At 39.4% G+C, this 20535-nt stretch overlaps 1 protein-coding gene across 19 annotated transcripts in view; it reads left to right on the top strand.

Annotated features, from left to right (window-relative positions):
• The window catches only part of SPTAN1 (spectrin alpha, non-erythrocytic 1), a 45865-nt gene that overhangs the window by 16306 nt on the left and 9024 nt on the right, over positions 1 to 20535 (top strand). For all 19 annotated transcript variants that reach the window (XM_046901619.1, XM_046901623.1, XM_046901627.1 and 16 more), the window contains 33 exons: positions 372 to 449; positions 623 to 778; positions 1106 to 1310; positions 1437 to 1618; positions 2070 to 2313; positions 2632 to 2754; positions 3238 to 3455; positions 4161 to 4253; positions 4650 to 4784; positions 5260 to 5408; positions 6646 to 6705; positions 7920 to 8118; positions 9149 to 9253; positions 9780 to 9803; positions 10121 to 10156; positions 11218 to 11265; positions 11914 to 12005; positions 12390 to 12534; positions 12653 to 12834; positions 13010 to 13109; positions 13244 to 13441; positions 13563 to 13709; positions 14211 to 14314; positions 14457 to 14619; positions 15069 to 15083; positions 16841 to 16972; positions 17330 to 17467; positions 17837 to 17941; positions 18153 to 18361; positions 19145 to 19265; positions 19430 to 19551; positions 20050 to 20182; positions 20316 to 20414. In XM_046901619.1, the coding sequence (XP_046757575.1) occupies positions 372 to 449; positions 623 to 778; positions 1106 to 1310; positions 1437 to 1618; positions 2070 to 2313; positions 2632 to 2754; positions 3238 to 3455; positions 4161 to 4253; positions 4650 to 4784; positions 5260 to 5408; positions 6646 to 6705; positions 7920 to 8118; positions 9149 to 9253; positions 9780 to 9803; positions 10121 to 10156; positions 11218 to 11265; positions 11914 to 12005; positions 12390 to 12534; positions 12653 to 12834; positions 13010 to 13109; positions 13244 to 13441; positions 13563 to 13709; positions 14211 to 14314; positions 14457 to 14619; positions 15069 to 15083; positions 16841 to 16972; positions 17330 to 17467; positions 17837 to 17941; positions 18153 to 18361; positions 19145 to 19265; positions 19430 to 19551; positions 20050 to 20182; positions 20316 to 20414 (4260 nt within the window). The remainder of the gene's footprint in view (positions 1 to 371; positions 450 to 622; positions 779 to 1105; positions 1311 to 1436; positions 1619 to 2069; positions 2314 to 2631; positions 2755 to 3237; positions 3456 to 4160; positions 4254 to 4649; positions 4785 to 5259; positions 5409 to 6645; positions 6706 to 7919; positions 8119 to 9148; positions 9254 to 9779; positions 9804 to 10120; positions 10157 to 11217; positions 11266 to 11913; positions 12006 to 12389; positions 12535 to 12652; positions 12835 to 13009; positions 13110 to 13243; positions 13442 to 13562; positions 13710 to 14210; positions 14315 to 14456; positions 14620 to 15068; positions 15084 to 16840; positions 16973 to 17329; positions 17468 to 17836; positions 17942 to 18152; positions 18362 to 19144; positions 19266 to 19429; positions 19552 to 20049; positions 20183 to 20315; positions 20415 to 20535) is intronic.

Raw genomic sequence — 20535 nt, forward strand, 5'->3', positions numbered from 1 at the left:
AATGGATTAGTTGATTGAAGAGGCAACGTTGGCAGGGACTGACAGAGAAGAACATGGTTTGCTCTGCAAAATGATTCACTGTGGAAAATAATCAGTGGAAAGGCTAAGATGGGGCTTGATTGCTGCCTCAGACAGCTGAGTAACCCAGTTCCTTGCATATCATGCCAGCATGCGGAAGGGGGTGGACTTTGATAAATGGTCATTTGTACACACGTAGGAGGATGGTTTAGACTAAAAGGGTTTAAACAACAGTAGCAATCTTAATGGCTGATAGTTTTTAATGTGATGAGCTTTTGAGAATTAACTTACTGTGTAGACTTGCACAAACAGTTTTTATTACACAAAATAAATGGAGAATCTTTTCACTTCAGGCACTGGATGAGTTTGCTACTAAACTGATTCAGAATAACCATTATGCCATGGATGACGTTGCTACGCGCAGAGATGCTGTAAGTATCCAACACAGATTTAGACTGCAGGTTTTCTACTTTATTATTTTAAATAGTATGGCTACAATATGGGATAAATCACTGGAGGTTTCAATGCATACAGCAGACTTTCTTATAAACTGAAGAACTTAAAAATCTTCACTTACGTTTTTTCTTTTCTTTTATTTGTTCAGCTTCTGAGTCGCCGAAATGCTCTTCATGAAAGAGCCATGAAGCGCCGTGCCCAACTGGCAGACTCTTTCCATCTCCAGCAGTTTTTCAGGGACTCTGATGAACTGAAGAGTTGGGTTAATGAAAAAATGAAAACTGCTACCGATGAGGCTTACAAGGTAAAAACAAAGATCAGTGTCGGGGTATTTTTAAGGCAATACCAAGCTTAATATAATCAGTATAATGTTATGAAGCGGGATCAGACAGATCTTGCTGAAGCAGGCAGTATTAACGGGAACAGGAAGAACTGCAGTTTCTCCCTGTGGTGCTGTAATCATGCTAATCCAATAGCTTAAATGTTCTGATTTCAAAGGTGTATTTGTGGCACCAATTCCTCTTGTGGCATATTGGCACGTATATAAGTGTAGTTGAATTTAAAAATGTCTTCTGAGATCTCCAGATATTAATTCTGGATTGAAAGTTTATTTTTCTTTCTTTGTCTGTAGGATCCATCCAACTTGCAAGGTAAAGTTCAGAAGCATCAGGCTTTTGAAGCAGAGCTTTCTGCTAATCAGAGTCGTATTGATGCACTGGAGAAAGCTGGCCAGAAGTTGATTGATGTCAATCACTATGCATCTGATGAGGTGGCAGCTCGCATGAATGAAGTCATCAGCTTGTGGAAGAAACTTCTGGAAGCCACTGAGCTCAAAGGTAAGATCTATTCATAAGAATCCAAACAATGTTTTTTCCTAGAGGCTTTGGCTGGGAAAAGACAAGGAAGTGAGTTAAATGAAGTGGAAAATTTAAATCATCTTCCCCTCACTCTGTCTTACTCAGGTATAAAACTGCGTGAAGCCAATCAACAGCAGCAATTTAATCGCAATGTAGAAGACATTGAGTTGTGGCTGTATGAAGTGGAGGGTCACTTGGCTTCTGATGATTATGGAAAAGATCTTACCAGCGTTCAGAATCTTCAGAAGAAACATGCCCTGCTAGAGGCAGATGTTGCTGCCCATCAGGTGAGGGAAATAATTTTCCTACCTGCCCTTTGAGATGTGCTCACTTGAAAATAATCACTCCAGAGACTTTCTCAGATGACAGCAAAAGTCTGTATTTTCATGTTTTGTATGTTTGGGCTTCACAGCTTGTTTATCAGAAAAACGTCTGCACTGAAATGGTTCGTTTAGAGTGGCACATCTGTAAAGCTGATGAATTTGCAAAACTCTTTTGTCTGTATGAATTTGACCTATTAAATACAATTTATATAATCTGCTGAATGTAATCTGGGATAGAATGTTTATCAACAATTATTGCTGCACTGACAGTGTGCAGCTGAGTTTCTCTTCCTCTAGCACAGTGCAACTTACTTGCTGAAACTTGTGAATGCTCTTTAAACATTCACTGCTTCAAGCAGAAAGGCTGAAATCTTGTAAAGGCTGTGACGTAAAACTATTACTAAATTAATTTTAGGATCGGATAGATGGCATTACCATCCAGGCACGCCAGTTCCAAGATGCTGGGCACTTTGATGCTGACAATATCAAGAAGAAACAAGAAGCTTTAGTAGCTCGTTATGAAGCTCTGAAGGATCCTATGGTGGCTCGCAAGCAGAAACTTGCAGATTCTCTTCGCCTGCAGCAGCTTTTCCGTGACATCGAGGATGAAGAGACCTGGATCAGGGAAAAGGAACCTATTGCAGCCTCAACAAACCGAGGTTGGTCCATTCTGATATCTGCAGGATTTAGGTGTCAGAATTGCTGTGACTTATTTTTTTTAATAGAAAGTTCTCTCTAAAAAAAAAATTGTAAAATGTTTACTGCAGTTAGCATTGCCTGCATTTACGTATTTACCCATGGTTCTGTAATTGTTCTGTTAGGTTAATTCGTCAGTTTCCATGGGTAACTCAATTTTCTGCAGTGCTCTGTGGAAGTACATAACACTGCAAGTTTGTCTGACGTTTGTTGTAGCTTCCTTGAAATGTTTAATTCTGAGTCATTAGATTTAAGCTAGTTAACTGTCTTATGTTTTTCAGGCAAGGACTTGATTGGTGTCCAGAATCTGCTAAAGAAGCACCAGGCTTTGCAGGCAGAAATTGCAGGCCATGAGCCTCGCATTAAAGCAGTCACACAGAAAGGAAATGCGATGGTGGAAGAGGGTATGTCTCAATATTTCTTGATGGGGTTTTTTTGGGGGGGCAGGGGGGGGTTGTTTTTTTTTGTCTTTCAGAAATCCAAGAGCCTTTGTGCAGGTCTTTGTTCTCTAGCCCTGTACCATCAAAGATTACTGACTGATATATCTGAGAACTAGACAGGTACTTGCAAGCAGGATGAGCTTCTAGCCATTCTTTCACTTGGAAATAAAAATAGATTCCTCGATGGGAACCTGTCACCATTTTCACAGATCTTCACCTGATCTTGGCAGATGCATATATTCAAATATTCCTAGAGCAGTTTAATTGACAGGTAGAATCAGTTTGAACCAAAAAGACAAACTAAATTATGCTTGCCTTATTGCAGTCAGGCTACGTAGGTCGAAACAGTTCTAATTTTTGTGATTTTTTTTTAAGTAGTACAGCTGACCTTTTAGTTTGCATTATTTATGTCTCTAAGTCCTTCAGTCTCCTCTCTTTGCTTTGTAGGACATTTTGCTGCTGAAGATGTGAAGATCAAATTGAATGAACTAAACCAAAAATGGGACTCTCTGAAAGCCAAGGCATCTCAACGGCGACAGGATCTAGAGGATTCTCTGCAAGCTCAGCAGTATTTTGCTGATGCTAATGAGGCAGAATCATGGATGAGGGAAAAGGAGCCCATTGTAGGCAGCACGGATTATGGAAAGGATGAAGACTCTGCTGAGGTATTTGACACTGTTTGGATTACTTTTGCATAAACAGAGTGAGGACCTCATTCAGTAGCAGGGAAAATAAGGAGCTCTGAGACTTTTAGGATTCTTACAAAAAAGCATGGAAGATTTTTGCATCATGCTCAATTTTGACTCAGAATCGATGTACAATGGCTGTTTTTCCCTCTATGTTAGCTATTATTGTATTTGTCATTTTGCTGTTCAGTGTATTCACTATAACATAGGGAATTTGTATGGTATATGAGGTAAATATCAGTAAACTCTTGCCTGTTGCAGTGTTGTATTTCAGTATGAGTTTAGCTTTGAGTACTTCATCAGTTTTCAAGTATTTTCTTATGCAGCAGTCGCTTTACAAGTATATTTCTGTGGCCAGACACTGCTTACTGACGTTTCATTGAAATTAACTGCAGTTTAAAGGTATTCTTTCAAACTTACCTCTATTTCTGGAGTAATACTTGGTACTCCTTCCTGGTAAGAAAAGAATGATTCTGAGATAAGGTAGAGCAAAAGGATTAGAAGCATTTAGACAGCTATCAGGCCTGTAGATAAATAGATGTAGCTATTCTCATGAGAGTTGGAGGTCTGGCAGCTCTGAAGAACCCACATTCCCTGTGTATGGAGCCCAAGAACATATTTTAAGCAAAATAGCATTTGTAAAAATGGCTTGGTGTACATGTTATTTTTATCATTTGATTTCAGGCTCTCCTGAAGAAGCATGAAGCTTTGATGTCTGATCTTTCTGCTTACGGCAGTAGCATACAGGCATTAAGGGAACAGGCCCAGTCCTGCAGGGTAAGGAAGGATGCTAATCATGTTGCTGAAATTCTTGGGTCAGCAGAAGTTAAAGACCAAGCTTAATAGCAGCTGTTGCTTTTGAGAACTTACTGCAGACTGCTCTTAATTTTCTAATTAAAAAAAGTATATATAGTTATCTCTTTTTATAATTGTAACAAACTGCTGTGTTACATTGGAAGAAAACAGAGCAATTTGATTGTTTCCAACGTTTGAGCCCAGAGAGTGCCTAAAATGAGTCCATCTGTGCTACATTTATTTCAACAGGAATCACTTTAGAGCATTTACAGTACCTTTAAGGCTGAAGTATTTTTCAGGATCGCTACTTTGGTTGTAATAACCATACAAAAGTTTCTGCATCTTTACTCATTTTTCTTCTGTTCCTTCTTTGTTAAGCAACAAGTTGCTCCCACTGATGATGAAACTGGAAAAGAGCTTGTGCTAGCACTCTATGATTACCAAGAGAAGAGTCCTCGGGAGGTGACTATGAAGAAAGGAGATATTCTAACCCTGCTCAACAGCACCAACAAGGTACGCTGTTGCCTGCCAGTGTGCTGAGCTGCTTGGCTTATTTGGTTTTGTGTGTTGAGTTTTGGGTTTTTTTGTTATTGTTTTATTTGTGAATAAGAGCATTCAAAGAAGTTAAAGCATTTGCACATTCAGTCTGTGTTCCCATTTAGCACTTTGGCATACTTCTTGTCACTCTTACGACTCCCTCATGGCTGCCAGCTTTTTCTAAGTCATAAACACCGTATGCCATAGGGCATGTGTCTGCAAGAAAACTTATTTCTTTTCTTTTGAAGAATTTCTGACCAAGCACAAAGAGAGAAGTGAAAGCAAAACCTAGATGTCTACAAGAGTCTGTTTGAAATGACCTCCGTAAAAAGGACAAGCTCTTGTTTTCTTGTGTTAATAGAAACCTCTAACTTCACCACCTTACAGTTACACAGCATACTTAATGCTTTGTGTTTGCCTCACAGTGGTTGCTTTTATTTTTTCATTACAGGACTGGTGGAAGGTTGAAGTTAACGATCGTCAGGGCTTTGTACCAGCTGCCTATGTGAAAAAACTAGATCCTGCCCAGTCTGCATCCCGAGAGAATCTTCTGGAAGAGCAAGGCAGCATAGCATTGCGACAGGAGCAAATTGACAACCAGTAAGATCTAACTAATGAGATATGACACCCATCCAGTGTTTGCTGGGTTGGCCTTTGTCTCACATATGTTATAAGTTTTAGGTCGATGCCACTTCTGCTAGGGAGTAATTAATTGGAGCAAAACAGAGGGGCTCCTTTACTGGGAGCACCATACTGAGTCATTGTATTCTTATTCCAGATATTCCTGTTGCTTTTTCTGTTTTTTTAACTGTAAAATTCATGACACTTGAGCTCAACTTACTGTCTGACCTGAGTATTACACGTGTCCCTTTTGTTGTTGTATCTAACTACTTAAACTTGTTTGTGAGTTATATCTGTCCTAAGCAGCTCTTGTATTTGTAGTTGTCACTTCTTAATGTGTGATCTGTTTTGAGAAGCTTTCTTAAATTTGGCTGCAAAAGTACAGTACCCTCCCTATAGGGCTGCCTCTGGAGATGTCTCCTTAGGAGCTGCAGCTCTCTTAGTACCAACTCGTTGGTTTTGTTGGATTTTTTTCCTGAAATGTAGTGCCATTACATGGGTTAAAACCTACCTTCTTTCTCTTTTGCAAATGCAGAAAATTGCATGACTGCTTGGTAACAACCTCCTGAGGCAAATGGTAGTTGTAGATTAGCTCAAGCAAGGGCTGTCAGTGATAGCTGTGAGCTACCAGCTCTTCTTATCAAGCCACTTGGAAGCCAGAGCTGACAGTTCAGTGCACACTCCCATCTGTTTGCATAATTACTCTACATGAGAATTTCTTTCTACTCTGTTGTTTTGAGTCACTAGTTATTACAATGTCATACAGTGATTAATAGCTTTAATTCTAGGACTTCAAATAAACCAAACTATTAAAGTAACTTATACCAATTAGAAGAAAGGATGGTTCAGGTTTTAATAATGTGTAACTATTCTGTGGGTTTGCCTGCAACTTTTAAGAGCTGTTAGAGATGTCTTATTTGAGAGCAAAGGAGAAGGGGCCACCCTTTGGTTTTAAATCAAATGGCACAATGATCAGGAAACGAGGAGACCTTATAGAGAGAGTTCAACTGTACTGCTGAGGTACTTCACATGAATTTCACTCTGGTCTGATTTGCTTTGTTTGCTTCTTAATGACATCTAAATTTCTCCATTTAAATGTGAACTTTTAACCATCTCCTACCACAGACGACCCATGGATGGAGCTGCTGCTTTCATTATTTTTGTTAATCTAACTAATTTTTCGCATGCGTTTGCTGTGCTCCCTCTGTCTGTGCAGGACTCTCATTACTAAGGAAGTCGGCAGTGTATCTCTGCGTATGAAACAGGTCGAAGAACTGTGAGTAGGATTAGCCCTTTCTAAACCATGCTGTCTCCATACTGTCACTGTTCATTCTCTTTGTTTCTTTCTTTCTTTGGGAAAGCTGCTCCGAAGAGACACGAAGGAAGCAATTTCTGCCATGTGTGTTATTTTAGTTTAGATGAATGTGTCGTGATGTGCGTTTCGTGTGTTGTGTACAGCCAGCCATCCTGCCAGCTGCTTATCTTGTTGGTCACGTCAGCACTGCTAGACTGGTGATGGTGTCATTTTCCATTGTACTGATTTTACTTGCCAAGTGAGGGTTCAGTGATACCTACGCTGTTCTCTTTAAAAAGCGTATGTTGCATTTTCTGAGGTGCAGATACAATTACTTGTTCGTATAAATAAATATACACGGTGTATCTGTTTTATACTTAACATCACATAAATGTCTGCTTCTGGTGGAATCTTGCCCCAGGTCCTCTTATGAGCTCTGCAAGTACTCCATACCTAAAACTGTATGCTGAAGCAAACATCTGCAGTTGAGTCAGGCTTTAAAAAAGTGTTTTCCTACAGGCAGTAGTTCATGCAAGTCAGACTAGAATGCTGCCATTTAATACAAAAGGTTCTTGGTTCCTTATATCCAGTGTTGAATTCAGGATAGATGGAAAACCACAGTGTCTCAGGCTAGAGACTTTTCTGAGCACAGGTTCTTTGAAAATGGACATTTTGGATTGCCAGGAATTGAACAGGAGACATCAGATTTTGTGCTTTTAAATACAATGATGCTGCTGTATTTTCACATTGGTCTTTCACGATTTAGTTGCTTGTTCAAGCCAATTTAAGCACTTCAGAATAAATGTGAAGTAAAACCTCTAAGGTAAATGAGGAATATTTTCACTGATACCATTGGTAATTCTACAGATATGTACAAACAGCGCATGTAAAACAAATTCAATGTGTCCTTCCTGCACTGCAGTGCTGCTGCAGCCTTGAGCTGTGATTTGGATTTGCCTTTATCTACTGAAGCATTGCATGTGGGAGGTCTCATTTTAGTGTGCTTACCCATATAAAGGAGGCACATGCACAGTTTGCATTGAGCTGATCATGAACAACTACGTCATTCTGTAGAGTAGCAGCGTGCAGATTGCAGGCACTTCCAGCATCTTTGGTGCTACCTGAACTTGCCTAATGACTGTGACTCTGCTCAGTTCAATCTGACTGCTCCTGCCTTCCTTTTCTGCTTGTTCCAGGTATCATTCCCTTCTTGAGCTGGGAGAAAAACGTAAAGGCATGCTAGAAAAAAGCTGCAAGAAGTTTATGCTTTTCCGTGAGGCTAATGAGCTTCAACAGTGGATCAATGAGAAGGAAGCTGCACTCACTAACGAGGAAGTGGGTGCTGATTTGGAGCAGGTGGAGGTGCTACAGAAGAAATTTGATGATTTTCAGAAGGTATGTTGTAGCACTGTATAGTCTGTGTGCTAATTCTTCGTAAGAAAGCACCAACCAAGTTCTGGAAGAATTCCATTTTGTGCAATGCATAACCTTCAGTTAAGCTATACATATATACATATATATATATTTTTTTTTTTGGTGAAAGGAAAACTATGTTTTAGTTTTCAGCTGTAGAGCATCTCACAGGATATATAAAAATAGTTCTCTGCTTCAAAATGCCAACAGACTTTTGATTTATTTTTTTTTCCCCCTCTGTGTTTGCAACACTTCTTAATATTTCTTTACTTTGCTTGATGTGAAGGAATTACTTTTCACACACATTTGTTCTGTCCGCTCTGGTAAGGTGCTGGATACTTAAATGCAACAGTGCCTGACTCTAAAGCTGGTGACCTGATAGCTCTCTATATGTTATCACACTTACAGCTTGAAAGTTGGCTAACCCAACTTGAGCCAGCCTAGTAGTGTAGGTGTGGAGATGACAGCAGTTACTGGATTTGTGGTGGTGTCTTTTTGTTTGCTTTTAAGCTAATGGTTGAAACTAAAATGTGTCATCTAATAACATTTAAATGCAAGTTCTCCTCCTTTTATTTTTGTTGTTGTTTTTTTAACTGGTTCCCTTTCTGAGTGATGGAAAGGTCTCTGTCAGTCTGTTTGGCTGACAGTATTTTACTAAAAGTACTTAAAATTGGCTTTTTAGATTACTTATCCACAGCAGTATGGATGACAGCTTTTGATCTCTGTGTTGGTAAAGCTATATACCTGACAGTTCAATGTATTCCATTGCAGATTGTTAATTAACTTTGTGTATGCAAAGCTCTGATAGTGTGTTTGTCTAACACGTTGACACTTGGCACTGATAGCTGGGATTTCTCAGCACATTCTTTATTCACTGATAACTGTAAAGGTTGAGTGTGCTAAATTCCTGCTGTTATCAAGCTGTATTTCTTGGCACCCCTGGCATTCCAACTTGATCCACATGTTTTGCCAATGTGAATGCTAATGCTGTGAATGTTTCTGATCTCTGCAGGATTTAAAAGCTAATGAGTCACGACTGAAGGACATAAACAAGGTTGCAAATGACCTGGAGTCTGAAGGGCTGATGGCAGAGGAAGTGCAAGCAGTAGAGCACCAGGTCTGCTTGTTTTTCTGACTTAGTCTAATGCTCTTGAAGTAAAGTATTTCCTTCCTTTCTTTAGCCTATGCTGCTTGGTGTTCCATTGTAACATTCTGGCTGTTCCTGTTTGTTGTCTGTCTGATCAGAGACACTTAGTGTCTGTTCTGTAGTATGGCCATCACAAGGGTAACCTTTGAATTGTTTCTTTTGAAATAGTGCAAGTTGCACCATCTAGAGATTTTTTCCTTTTTTTTTTTTTTTAAAGACTGGAATTTTCTTTAAGGTAATACTAAAGGTCGGGGAGATTCCATGCATTAGCTTTGCTTCTTCAATTAAGTGCCAAACTCCCATTCCTATTGCACATGCAGGTTGTGAGAGCACTGTTGGCTTCCTGACATGCTGCTAACTGTCTGATAGAAGAAGCTGCCCCAAAGCACGTTTCCTGTCTTCCCTTTCTCAAAAACAATGGAATTTTTCTTTCTGTAAGAAAATATCGATTTGTTTGGTAGGAAATGACAAGGCTTTGTTTTTCTTTCCTTTGCAGGAAGTCTATGGAATGATGCCCAGAGTAAGTGTTAATTTCCATGTGGCAATTTTAACAGTTTGGAATGTAAAAGTTCTGCCATGGTTGTAATCTATTTGCATGAAGGAAGTCATTAATGATTTTGAGTGGATGTAGAAAGATTATCGCACCTTAGGTCTGTTCATTTAGTGGGTATTGTACTCCACATCACAAATCAATGCTGAGCAGGATAAGCCAAAATGACACAAATATGTAGTTGTAAGAATTGATTTACGCTGTTAAGGATTGAGCGTGGAGATGTCTCAGAAATAGTTTGAGATTTTGCTTCATATTTAAAGCTGTTTCTTCACATTTTTAAACAGGATGAAACTGATTCTAAGACAGCCTCTCCTTGGAAGGTAAGTGTTGCTGCTGAATCCACACAACAGGAAAATAAAACAAAAAGCACAGCACATGTTCCTGGGTTTTTTGCCTTTTTTTTTTCTTTTTTAGTAGGCTGTGGACCTTCTCATAAGCCTTTCTTTTTCTTTAAGATTTGAGAGAGTGACGTTAGAGTTGTCTTACTCTCAACCATTGTTTTGAGTTGATATTGATTTAGGGTTAATGAATTTCACTTCACTTTGCTTGTTTACTTCAGCAAGTGTGTTACAAAACCTTGCAGAGCGTTTAACAGGAATTTGCCATCATATCCCAGTTCTCTGTCCATACAGATAAGATGTAAGCCTCTACTGCTCTTCATCGCCAAAATGGAAGTTTTCCATTTTAGTGGATTCCCAACAGAGAATTTGCTGGCAGTGTTTTTGACCTGTGCAGGGGAACTCCCTTTTGTTTTGAGTTCGTACTGTCAAAACAAATCATAGTTGTTATACCAATGTTTTTAGGTATTACCAGGACTACTGGTGTAAAATCCTCCCCATTCACTTAGCATTATGTTTATTTGTTGTAATGTTTTTTGGGGCATACAACAGGAAATGTTTTTATTCCTGAAAGTCAAAGGCACTAATGCCAATATTCCTTCAGCAAGGAATACACTGTCTGTATGCAGTATCTTTGTCTTCCACTGTTTACTTATGCACCAAAATATTCTGAATATTTTTACCATTATCCAACATTGTTTTCTACTGTAAGTAATTTATCACTATTGTAAAAGAAGGTTGTGTGTTGGAAGGAATTGGTCATAATGTTTCTAATTAGCTTTCACCTGTTCAGATTGCCATGATGTGTTCTAGAAGTATTTGAATTAATTGCTGATTCAGTCAGAAGTGAAACTGTTCAGATAATTGTTGTTTTCTGTCCCCTGTGTGCATTTTGTAAAGTTGTATTTTACAAAGTCTGTGCTTTTGACTTAGGCCAATTGATGGCTTCTTTTTTTGTAAGCAATTTTCTTTCCGTTTAACTTTGGCTCTGATTGAAGTCGACTTTAATGCAACATTTTTTTTATTTCTGACTTTTCACACAGTCTGCACGTATGATGGTACACACAGTGGCAACGTTTAACTCAATCAAGGTAACAGTACAGCTTTTCCTGCCCTTACATAAAAGCTGGGAACTATTTCACCTTCCTTTCCATAGCCTTTTTCTGTCACTATGTTTTATAAGCCATTTTGAATAAACTTATCGAGAGAATTGTTTAACAAATAGCATTTCCTTCTCAAGTTACATCAGAATCTTCTTATATACATGGAATTATTTATTCTTCCATGTCAGGAGAAGCCTTTAAAATTATTCTTCTGATCTAGACTAATTGAATTTGTACTCCCTTTGGACTTAAGCAGAAACAGTGACCTTCACCTTCAGTGAAAGTCCAGTCTTGACTTCTCATTTGATATTGACTACTTGGTAAAAATTGCTTGCATTCTCTAAATAATACAGGTGTTATCAGATACCTTCCAGCACTACTGTCAGCTTTCTCAGTAGAATTGTGAAAAATTGCCTATGAGGATATGGACATGGAGAAGGCATAGCTGGCATGTTCACAAATGTCAGCAGAATGAGAAAGAGGTTTATAAGCCTGGTGAACAAAACTTGCTGGATACTAAGTTTTTCTGTTTGTCATAAAGCTTCAGTGCCATACAAGAGTTTCTTTATGCAGAAATGCTGTAGAACGGTGCTTTGCAGTGTCGGTATGGGGTTTTATTTTTTGTTGTTGTCCCAGGAACTGAATGAACGCTGGAGATCCCTGCAGCAGTTGGCAGAGGAGCGAAGCCAGCTGTTGGGCAGCGCTCATGAAGTCCAGAGGTTCCACAGGTGGGATGTTTATACCGTATCTGATCTTATTTCAGTAAAATACTTTGTTTATAAGAGTTCTAAAAGATAGCAGGACCTAACAAGTCATATTTCAGCCCTCAGTTTTGTTCAGTGGAAGTTGGGCTACCTGTAAAACAAGTTTGTTTGTTTGTTTTTTAATATACTGCCTAGAAAAAGAAAAGCTTGTTAATATGGAAGCATGGAACTGCTGAGGGTTTGGGAGATGTGAACTGCTGTCCTATTTTGCCAGAGTACATTTCTGTCTTGCAGTCTAATAGATCCATCAACTACTTGAGCTTCTCTAGAAAAGAGAAGGTGTGGTGGGTAACAGAGATCCTAATGTGGCCTCCATTTTAATTCTGTTTTTGCCTCCACTCAAATCAGAGATGCTGATGAAACAAAAGAATGGATAGAAGAGAAGAATCAAGCATTAAATACCGACAACTATGGACATGACTTGGCCAGTGTGCAGGCTCTGCAGCGCAAGCATGAAGGCTTTGAGAGAGACTTGGCAGCTCTTGGAGACAAGGTGAGGATGAGAGGGCGAGAAATGCGGCAGCTTTCATTTTATCTGGCAGAGGAGATTGCACTATAGAAAGGACTATTTTTGTCTTCGTTGTGTTTATTTTCCTTTTTTTTTATTCTAGGTGAATTCTCTTGGTGAAACTGCCCAGCGTCTGATCCAGTCACATCCAGAATCAGCTGAAGATCTTCAAGAAAAATGTACTGAGTTGAACCAAGCCTGGAGTAGTCTGGGAAAACGTGCTGACCAACGCAAAGAGAAGCTTGGAGATTCTCATGACCTGCAGCGTTTCCTCAGTGATTTTAGGTAAAGATTCTATCCCCCTCCTCCTCAGTTTGTCTGCTTTATTACTAGAAGAGTACAACTAATTCAGTGTTTTGGAGGAATATTTCACGGGAGGGATTGAAAAAGGGACTTTTTCCTATTCTGGCTTATTTTAGTGGAGGAAGGGAATAATTTTTATATTAATCTGTGCTCACAGAGACCTTATGTCTTGGATCAATGGAATCCGGGGTCTGGTCTCCTCAGATGAACTTGCAAAAGATGTGACTGGAGCTGAAGCTCTGTTGGAAAGGCATCAGGTATGTGAAAGGTAGTAAGCGACTATCAAACATCAATAGATGTTTATTTTTCTGACACTTTCCACTTACAGTCCCCAAAATTAATCAGTCACTGCTCTGTCCTTCATTTAATAACAAATCTCTGTACCTTGCAGGAGCACCGTACTGAAATAGATGCACGGGCTGGCACTTTTCAGGCATTTGAACAGTTTGGACAGCAGCTTCTGGCTCGTGGACACTATGCCAGCCCAGAGATTAAGGAGAAACTGGATATTCTAGATCAAGAACGGACAGACCTAGAGAAGGCCTGGGTCCAGCGCAGAATGATGCTAGACCAGTGCTTAGAACTACAGGTACTCTGCTGCATTTTTAAAAAGAAAGATAATTTCTTCTTTCATAAAAATGCCTTCATTCACAATGATGAGGGATGTTCTCGGTCTGTCTTCCTCATGCTTTGGAGTTTTTCCTCTTTAGCTGTTTCATCGGGATTGTGAACAAGCTGAAAACTGGATGGCTGCCCGAGAGGCGTTCCTAAATACAGAAGACAAAGGAGACTCCTTAGACAGCGTGGAGGCACTCATCAAGAAGCATGAAGATTTCGATAAAGCAATCAATGTCCAGGTGAGGGGAGTAGCTGAGTTGAAGAGAAAATATCTTCTCTGATGTGGTTTGTTAACAAAATGAATTACTACCACATGTGGCTTCTCAAGTTCCATTCTAAATATTCAGCCATTTGGCATCTGCTGCAGCAGATCAGCAGTGCCTTGTTGCAGGTACAGGTGTATTTCACTGTCTACAAGTAAGTTGTAGGAAGAGTGGCAAGTGTTTGCATATATCTCTTATTGACTTGAAATTTTCTTACTTACTACAATAGAAAAAGGTATATTTTCAGCTTCTTGAGAAGAAAACTGATGACTTTTACATACTACTAAAAGTCAGGAAGAGAGCATCTGCATCATGGTGCTGGTGAAAGCTCGTGTGAAATTGATCTTTCCAGTCCCATAGAAGATAGTCATCCTTAATGGGGAAAAAAAACTCTTACTCCATTCCAGACCTTGCTCATCGCTTGACATTGTTTGAAGTACCACAGTTCTCCTAACTGATGGCTTCTCTTTTGAACAGGAAGAGAAAATTGCTGTCTTGCAGTCTTTTGCTGACCAACTGATTGCTGCTGATCATTATGCAAAAGGAGTCATTGCTAACAGACGCAATGAGGTTCTGGACAGGTCGGTACATTCATTGCCTTGTTAGATGAGATGCAGCTGTGAAAGAGTGCCATTTTGCATCACTGTTACTGTTAAGCTGTTAAATGCAATGCCTTGTGCAGCCCTGCTTTTTCATTTTATGTATGTATTTAATTGCATATAGGTGGCGTCGTCTGAAGGCTCAGATGATTGAGAAGAGATCTAAGCTGGGAGAATCTCAGACCCTCCAACAGTTCAGTCGTGATGTTGATGAAATAGAAGCTTGGATCAGTGAAAAGCTTCAAACTGCAAGTGATGAGTCATATAAGGATCCCACAAACATCCAGGTGAATATGATTCTCAGCTTAGGCATCAAAATGAGGTATTTAGCTTCACAAAGAATACTCTGTTTTGAAGGAATGTGTTCAGTGAGGGAGAATAATGCACCATGTTGGACACAATCTTCCTTTAACAAAGGGAAAATGGAAATTGCATTACACGTGAAAAGATGCCCAAAGTAGAAGTCACTTAGTAATTATTGACATATGTAATTAATAAGTGGTATCTGCAGCAGCAAGCTTCCTGAAGGTACTGCTAAGTAGCTATTCTGTTTTTCTCCTAATTGAATAATGAAACTAAGTTCTTGGGTCTCATCTCCACCTTATGTTCTAAAATATGAAGTCTTATTCATTCTTCAATGTTAAGGACTAATTGCAGTTATCTCCTATGTTGAAATGCTGGCTTATGAAGTAGTATGAATGCACTGAACTACTTCTTCTCTCAATCTGTTTTATAGCTTTCCAAACTGCTGGTAAGTAGTTTGGACTAGCCCTGGTATGTGAATTTGTTTTCTTTGTATAGTTTATATGTGAGCACAAGGTCTGGTTGCAGTTTGTTGCTCCATCCATCAGTTCATGCAGTCTCTTTGTTTTCTATTAGTTATTTACCTTCATTCAGGTGCAGCTATCGGTCTTCATGTTATGGATGTGGCTTTTCTATTAATGCATATACAGCATCATTTATTTCTGTATTTGTTTTGCAGGTGTTCTGCATGATCTGTTTAATTTGTAGTGCATAAGGGATGTAGGGTGTTGGGTGGGGATTTTTGTTTGTTTGTTTCTCTGTAGGAGTTTAGCTCCTGGAGAAGTGGGTAGCTGTCCTCCTTTTTCAGAAGTCTGCCTGCTAGGCCTGTCATCCTTTCTGCATCTAGAGTGGTGATGACATAACCCATGACACAAAACATCAGCTCTGTTAGCTTGGGTTTTCAACATCAAGTGCTGAAGATGGAGAATTTAATAAAACTGAGAGACCTGAAGTGCTCGCCTCTTGTGGCAGTAGCTGCAAGAGATATAGAAGAGAGTAATATCGGAGTAACTCTCTGGAAAAAGATATGTACCACATAGAAAGCTGTTGGGGTTATATGTAAGGAGAAGACAACAAAGAGAGGGAAGGAACTGGACTACAGGAGGAGAGAATAATTGTCTGTTTCTTAAGGCTGTGTTACATTAGATATCCTTTTTCTTATTTGAAAAAAAAAAACATTTCATATTAAAGCAAATGCTCATCTTGGATTTGTTGTCAGCATAATTATATGAAGGTATGCAATTGGCAGCTCTTAAATTGAGTTTTACTTGTTGGTACATATTGCTTTGAAGGATACATGTTTATAATCTTAGCAGTCAGGATTAGCAGTTTCCAAAATAAAGCAGTTCATGCAGAATTTCTCATGCCAACGCTGTAGTATTTTTCATCTTTTACTTCTAGTCTAACATTTCCTCTCATTCCATTCTCTCAGGGCATTGCATACCCATGTCCAATGCTACTAGCATTTCCAGTTAATACTCGTAAATTCTGTTGTGTCATTTTTGTGCTATTCTCTTTCTGGTGGGTGGATCTATCATGTATATATGAGAGAATTCTGTGTATTTCCTCCCACTTTGAGGCTCCTGTTGTTCTCATGGTGCTCTCAACTCAGGGAAACTTTTTAAGATTGATATTTCATAGTTAGATTTATAAGAATTTTTAGTTGTTAATCCTGGATTTTAATATATAGTGTGATCATGTATGACTGACCAATATCAGAAGGTATAAGTCAGGTTGCAGCAGTGATTTCTGTTAGCTGTCTATAGGTTAGGAAAAGAAATAGAAATAGTAACTTCACAAATTTCTGTAGGAGTAGAAAGGATGGTCTATTTTTATGTTTATAATATTATATATAATATATGTAATACATGTAGTATATATAATGTTGTATAATTGCTGCTTTTTGGAGGTGATGGCACTGTACAGGAGAAAGCTTTACCCGAGGAGCAGTGAAGGTTAGTGCAAGGAATGTTACTGGCATCTGTAAAATGCAGAAGATGTTGCCTGAGTTGTCTACATCAACTCACTGGAAGTTTTACTATGTCCAAGCTTGATCCTGACCCAGATTAATGAGAGGAATCTTATTAAAGGAGAACTTCTTTAGGTCAGGCTATAGACAGCAGCCATGCTCTCTTCTCAGCCCATGAGAACAATGTAGGAGCCCTTTGCCCAGTTTCTGACAGTTGTGCTCTTTCTCACGTGCAGAGCAAGCACCAGAAGCACCAAGCCTTTGAAGCTGAGCTCCACGCCAACGCAGATCGGATTCGTGGAGTCATTGAAATGGGGAACTCTCTTATTGAAAGAGGAGCGTGTGCTGGCAGCGAGGATGCTGTGAAGGTAGATAGAACAAATCTACTTAGAATATCTGCTTGTGTTCAGCTTTGAAGTGTTTGGGTAACTGGGTGAGAGAAACAAGCGTTAAAAACAAATCTTGTTGTAGAGAAATGTTTCTATTTCAACTATGCAGTAGAAATAGGAACAGTCATTTTACTTCACTTTTGAGAGTGAAAACCTTTCAGATCCTATAACAAGGATGTGAATGTTGAACTGAATTACGGATAGGCAGCATTAAATAGTTACTGTGTAGTTTGTATGTGTGGAATTGGCAGCCAAACTCGTGCCTTATTCAGCTGTTGCATTTATCAGAAGTTGCATTTTTCATTTGTAGCATTTGTCCTCTTCATTTTACAATAGGCTCGGCTGGCTGCCCTGGCTGACCAATGGGAGTTCCTGGTCCAGAAGTCATCAGAGAAGAGTCAGAAACTGAAAGAAGCAAATAAACAGCAGAATTTCAATACCGGCATCAAGGACTTTGATTTCTGGCTTTCAGAGGTAACTGATTGAGATGAGGATTATTTACTTGCAGGAGTTGTTTTTCTATTTTTTAAAACCCTTTGCTGATTTTAGATTTTCCAGCATATCATACACCTTTGATTAAGTGTAGATTTCTTTTGAAGATACAACAGTTAGAAAAGGCTAAAAATCTTGTGAATGTATTTTATGTTATCTGCAAAGTGAGAAGGAGCGGGTTTGCCTTGAATCTCTAAAGAATTAAACAAGTGATGAGACAAAGGTTTATCCTCACTGTAGAAAGTTAAGGAAGTAATTTGTATAATTTTAAGGGCAGTTTAATTTCAAGAGTTTTGTGAAAATATGACACAGGGCCCATTCTTTGTTCCCTTTTTCCTCTGCCACCTCCAGGTGGAAGCTTTGTTGGCATCTGAAGACTATGGGAAGGACTTGGCATCAGTGAACAACCTTCTGAAGAAGCACCAATTACTGGAAGCTGATATATCTGCTCATGAGGTATTGCTTTCTCTTTCGGTTTTGGACTATAAGTCACGGTAACTGGCAAATTCTGCAGGTACTGTTTCAGTGCTGCAGCCATCTATTTGTTGAAACATACTTTCTTAATAAAAACTGTGGCTCTGCACAGTAGTCAGATTTCTGTGTTTATGTCAGTATAGAAATCATGACGAGACAATGCTATGCACACCTCTTTTCTCCACATTTCCAGGATCGGCTGAAGGACCTGAACAGCCAGGCTGACAGTTTGATGACCAGCAGTGCTTTCGATACCTCCCAAGTAAAGGATAAACGTGAAACTATAAATGGGCGCTTCCAGAGAATCAAGAGCATGGCAGCTGCCCGCCGTGCGAAGCTCAACGAGTCGCACCGCTTGCATCAGTTCTTCCGTGACATGGATGATGAGGAGTCCTGGATCAAGTGTGTATTTTGGAAGTTTGAGGCTCTGGCATGAGGGCATGATGTGCTTACTGTCAGCTTGCCAGCAGTGTTCGGTCTGTAGTATGGTTTTATAACACAAGTATGGGTCTCCACAAGAAGTCACCTTTGCCTTCTAGTCAAGGAAAACTATATTCAAAATGACTTCTGCTCCAGTTTGGGTGTGGCTTCTTATCTACAGTGCTCTGTGGTCTGACTCCAGGAGGGAAAGGTCTGTGCTGGAAGAAGTAGCACTCTTTAGCCTTGAACCAGATAACTGCAATTTGACTAATCCTTTTTGGGAAAGCTCACAGAAGAAGTTCGGACCTTACTTTTTCAGTCTGAAGTAATGCTCTTGTTGTTCTAGCCAATGGTAGTAATGAACCTAATGTCCTTTCCACATTGGTGTTAATACCCTGAAGGAAGTGAACTTCATAGAAATCATTCAGATTAGACTGATTCTTTTGTCTTGCTTGTAGAAAATGAAAAATAGTGATTGGACAACAGCAGGTAAACTTCTTGAAGTGCAGCTATCTTAGAAAACAATGCAGATAAGCTGTCCTTCATAGAGAAATGATAGACCCTCTGCCTTCCCTTTCTTCTCCCTATCCATTCCCGTTGTGTGTCAGGAGCCAGCTGCTGTTTGACAATAGCTCATACACAACACAAAGACTTTGGTGTTGTGAAGAGCATTTCCTTATTTGCAATGTTGATTTTTTTTCTTTTATAAGATTTGATCTATGTAAGTAATTTTCAAATTTTCTATTTCTTCTCTCATGATTTTAGAGAGAAGAAACTGTTGGTGAGCTCAGAGGACTATGGCAGAGACCTGACTGGTGTGCAGAACCTGAGGAAGAAACATAAGCGCTTGGAAGCAGAATTAGCTGCCCATGAACCTGCTATCCAGGTGAATACCTCTCTCGTTGACAGACTACTCCATAAAGAATGTCATTCTTTGTCATTCTTTGCAGCAAGTATGAAAGCAAGTAATTAGTTTGTAAGCATGCAAATAGAGTGTATAAGAGGAGAGCAAATGATACTTCATTAATTATCTGTTATTCTGCTTTGCAGGGTGTTCTAGACACTGGCAAGAAGCTTTCAGATGATAACACAATTGGGAAGGAGGAGATACAGCAAAGACTGGCTCAGTTTGTGGACCACTGGAAAGAGTTAAAACAGCTGGCAGCTGCTCGGTGTGTGAGACATTGTAACATACAATTTAAAGCAGTTACTTGGGCTTGTAAGGACCAGATGTACTGAATTTCAGGTTTTTAGATAGGGTTCATTAGTCAGTAGTATCATGCAGTAGGTTTTATGAAACTACTCAAAAGAGTTTTAGTGATAATGGTTCTCAACAGAAACATGAGGGGTCGGTTTTTTATTTCTTTTATTGAAGTTGTGCTGCGATCAGTCTTTTCTTGCACCAGCTGAAAACCAGACTTGAAATTAGTTGACCTAAGTCCACTACCAGGATGTTTTTCTGAATGGAAGCTGTTGGGAGAGAGGGTCCTTTCAGTCCTTCAGTAGCTGCAGGTTTTGAGGCCTGGAAGAGAGAAGTGTGAGCGATCTATGTTAGCTTCCAAGCTCTGTACATTCTTAGGTTTTCAGCTGCTTGTGTATTCGTTTCCATCTTTTATCTAAAGGCTGTAGAGTAACACTGCAGCTAATTTTGCCTTTCTTTACCCATGCAGGGGGCAGCGTCTGGAGGAGTCCCTGGAGTACCAACAGTTTGTAGCAAATGTTGAGGAAGAGGAGGCATGGATCAACGAGAAAATGACATTGGTAGCCAGTGAGGATTATGGAGACACACTTGCTGCTATCCAGGTATGGAGGAAGTTGTTGGCACTTCGGTGATTTCATTGCATCATCATTGATGAGAACTTTGTGAACCTTTGCTGTAACTGTTTTTTTTCAAATATGGAAGTTTTTTATTGATTTATTTTTGTTGTATTTGCAGGGCTTGCTGAAGAAGCATGAAGCATTCGAGACTGACTTTACTGTCCACAAAGACAGAGTGAATGATGTTTGCGCTAATGGAGAGGATCTCATTAAAAAGGTGAGCATAAGCTGGTAAAGAAAAACCTTCAGAAGCTGCCGAGAATGTTTTCATGTCAACATAGGCTTACTCTGCTCTTGGGACTGATTTGTCATCTCTTTGAAAAGAGTTCTATTTGTTT

Source organism: Gallus gallus, chromosome 17, assembly GCF_016699485.2.
Source record: "Gallus gallus isolate bGalGal1 chromosome 17, bGalGal1.mat.broiler.GRCg7b, whole genome shotgun sequence".
In the NCBI taxonomy this organism is placed as follows: Eukaryota; Metazoa; Chordata; class Aves; order Galliformes; family Phasianidae; genus Gallus; species Gallus gallus.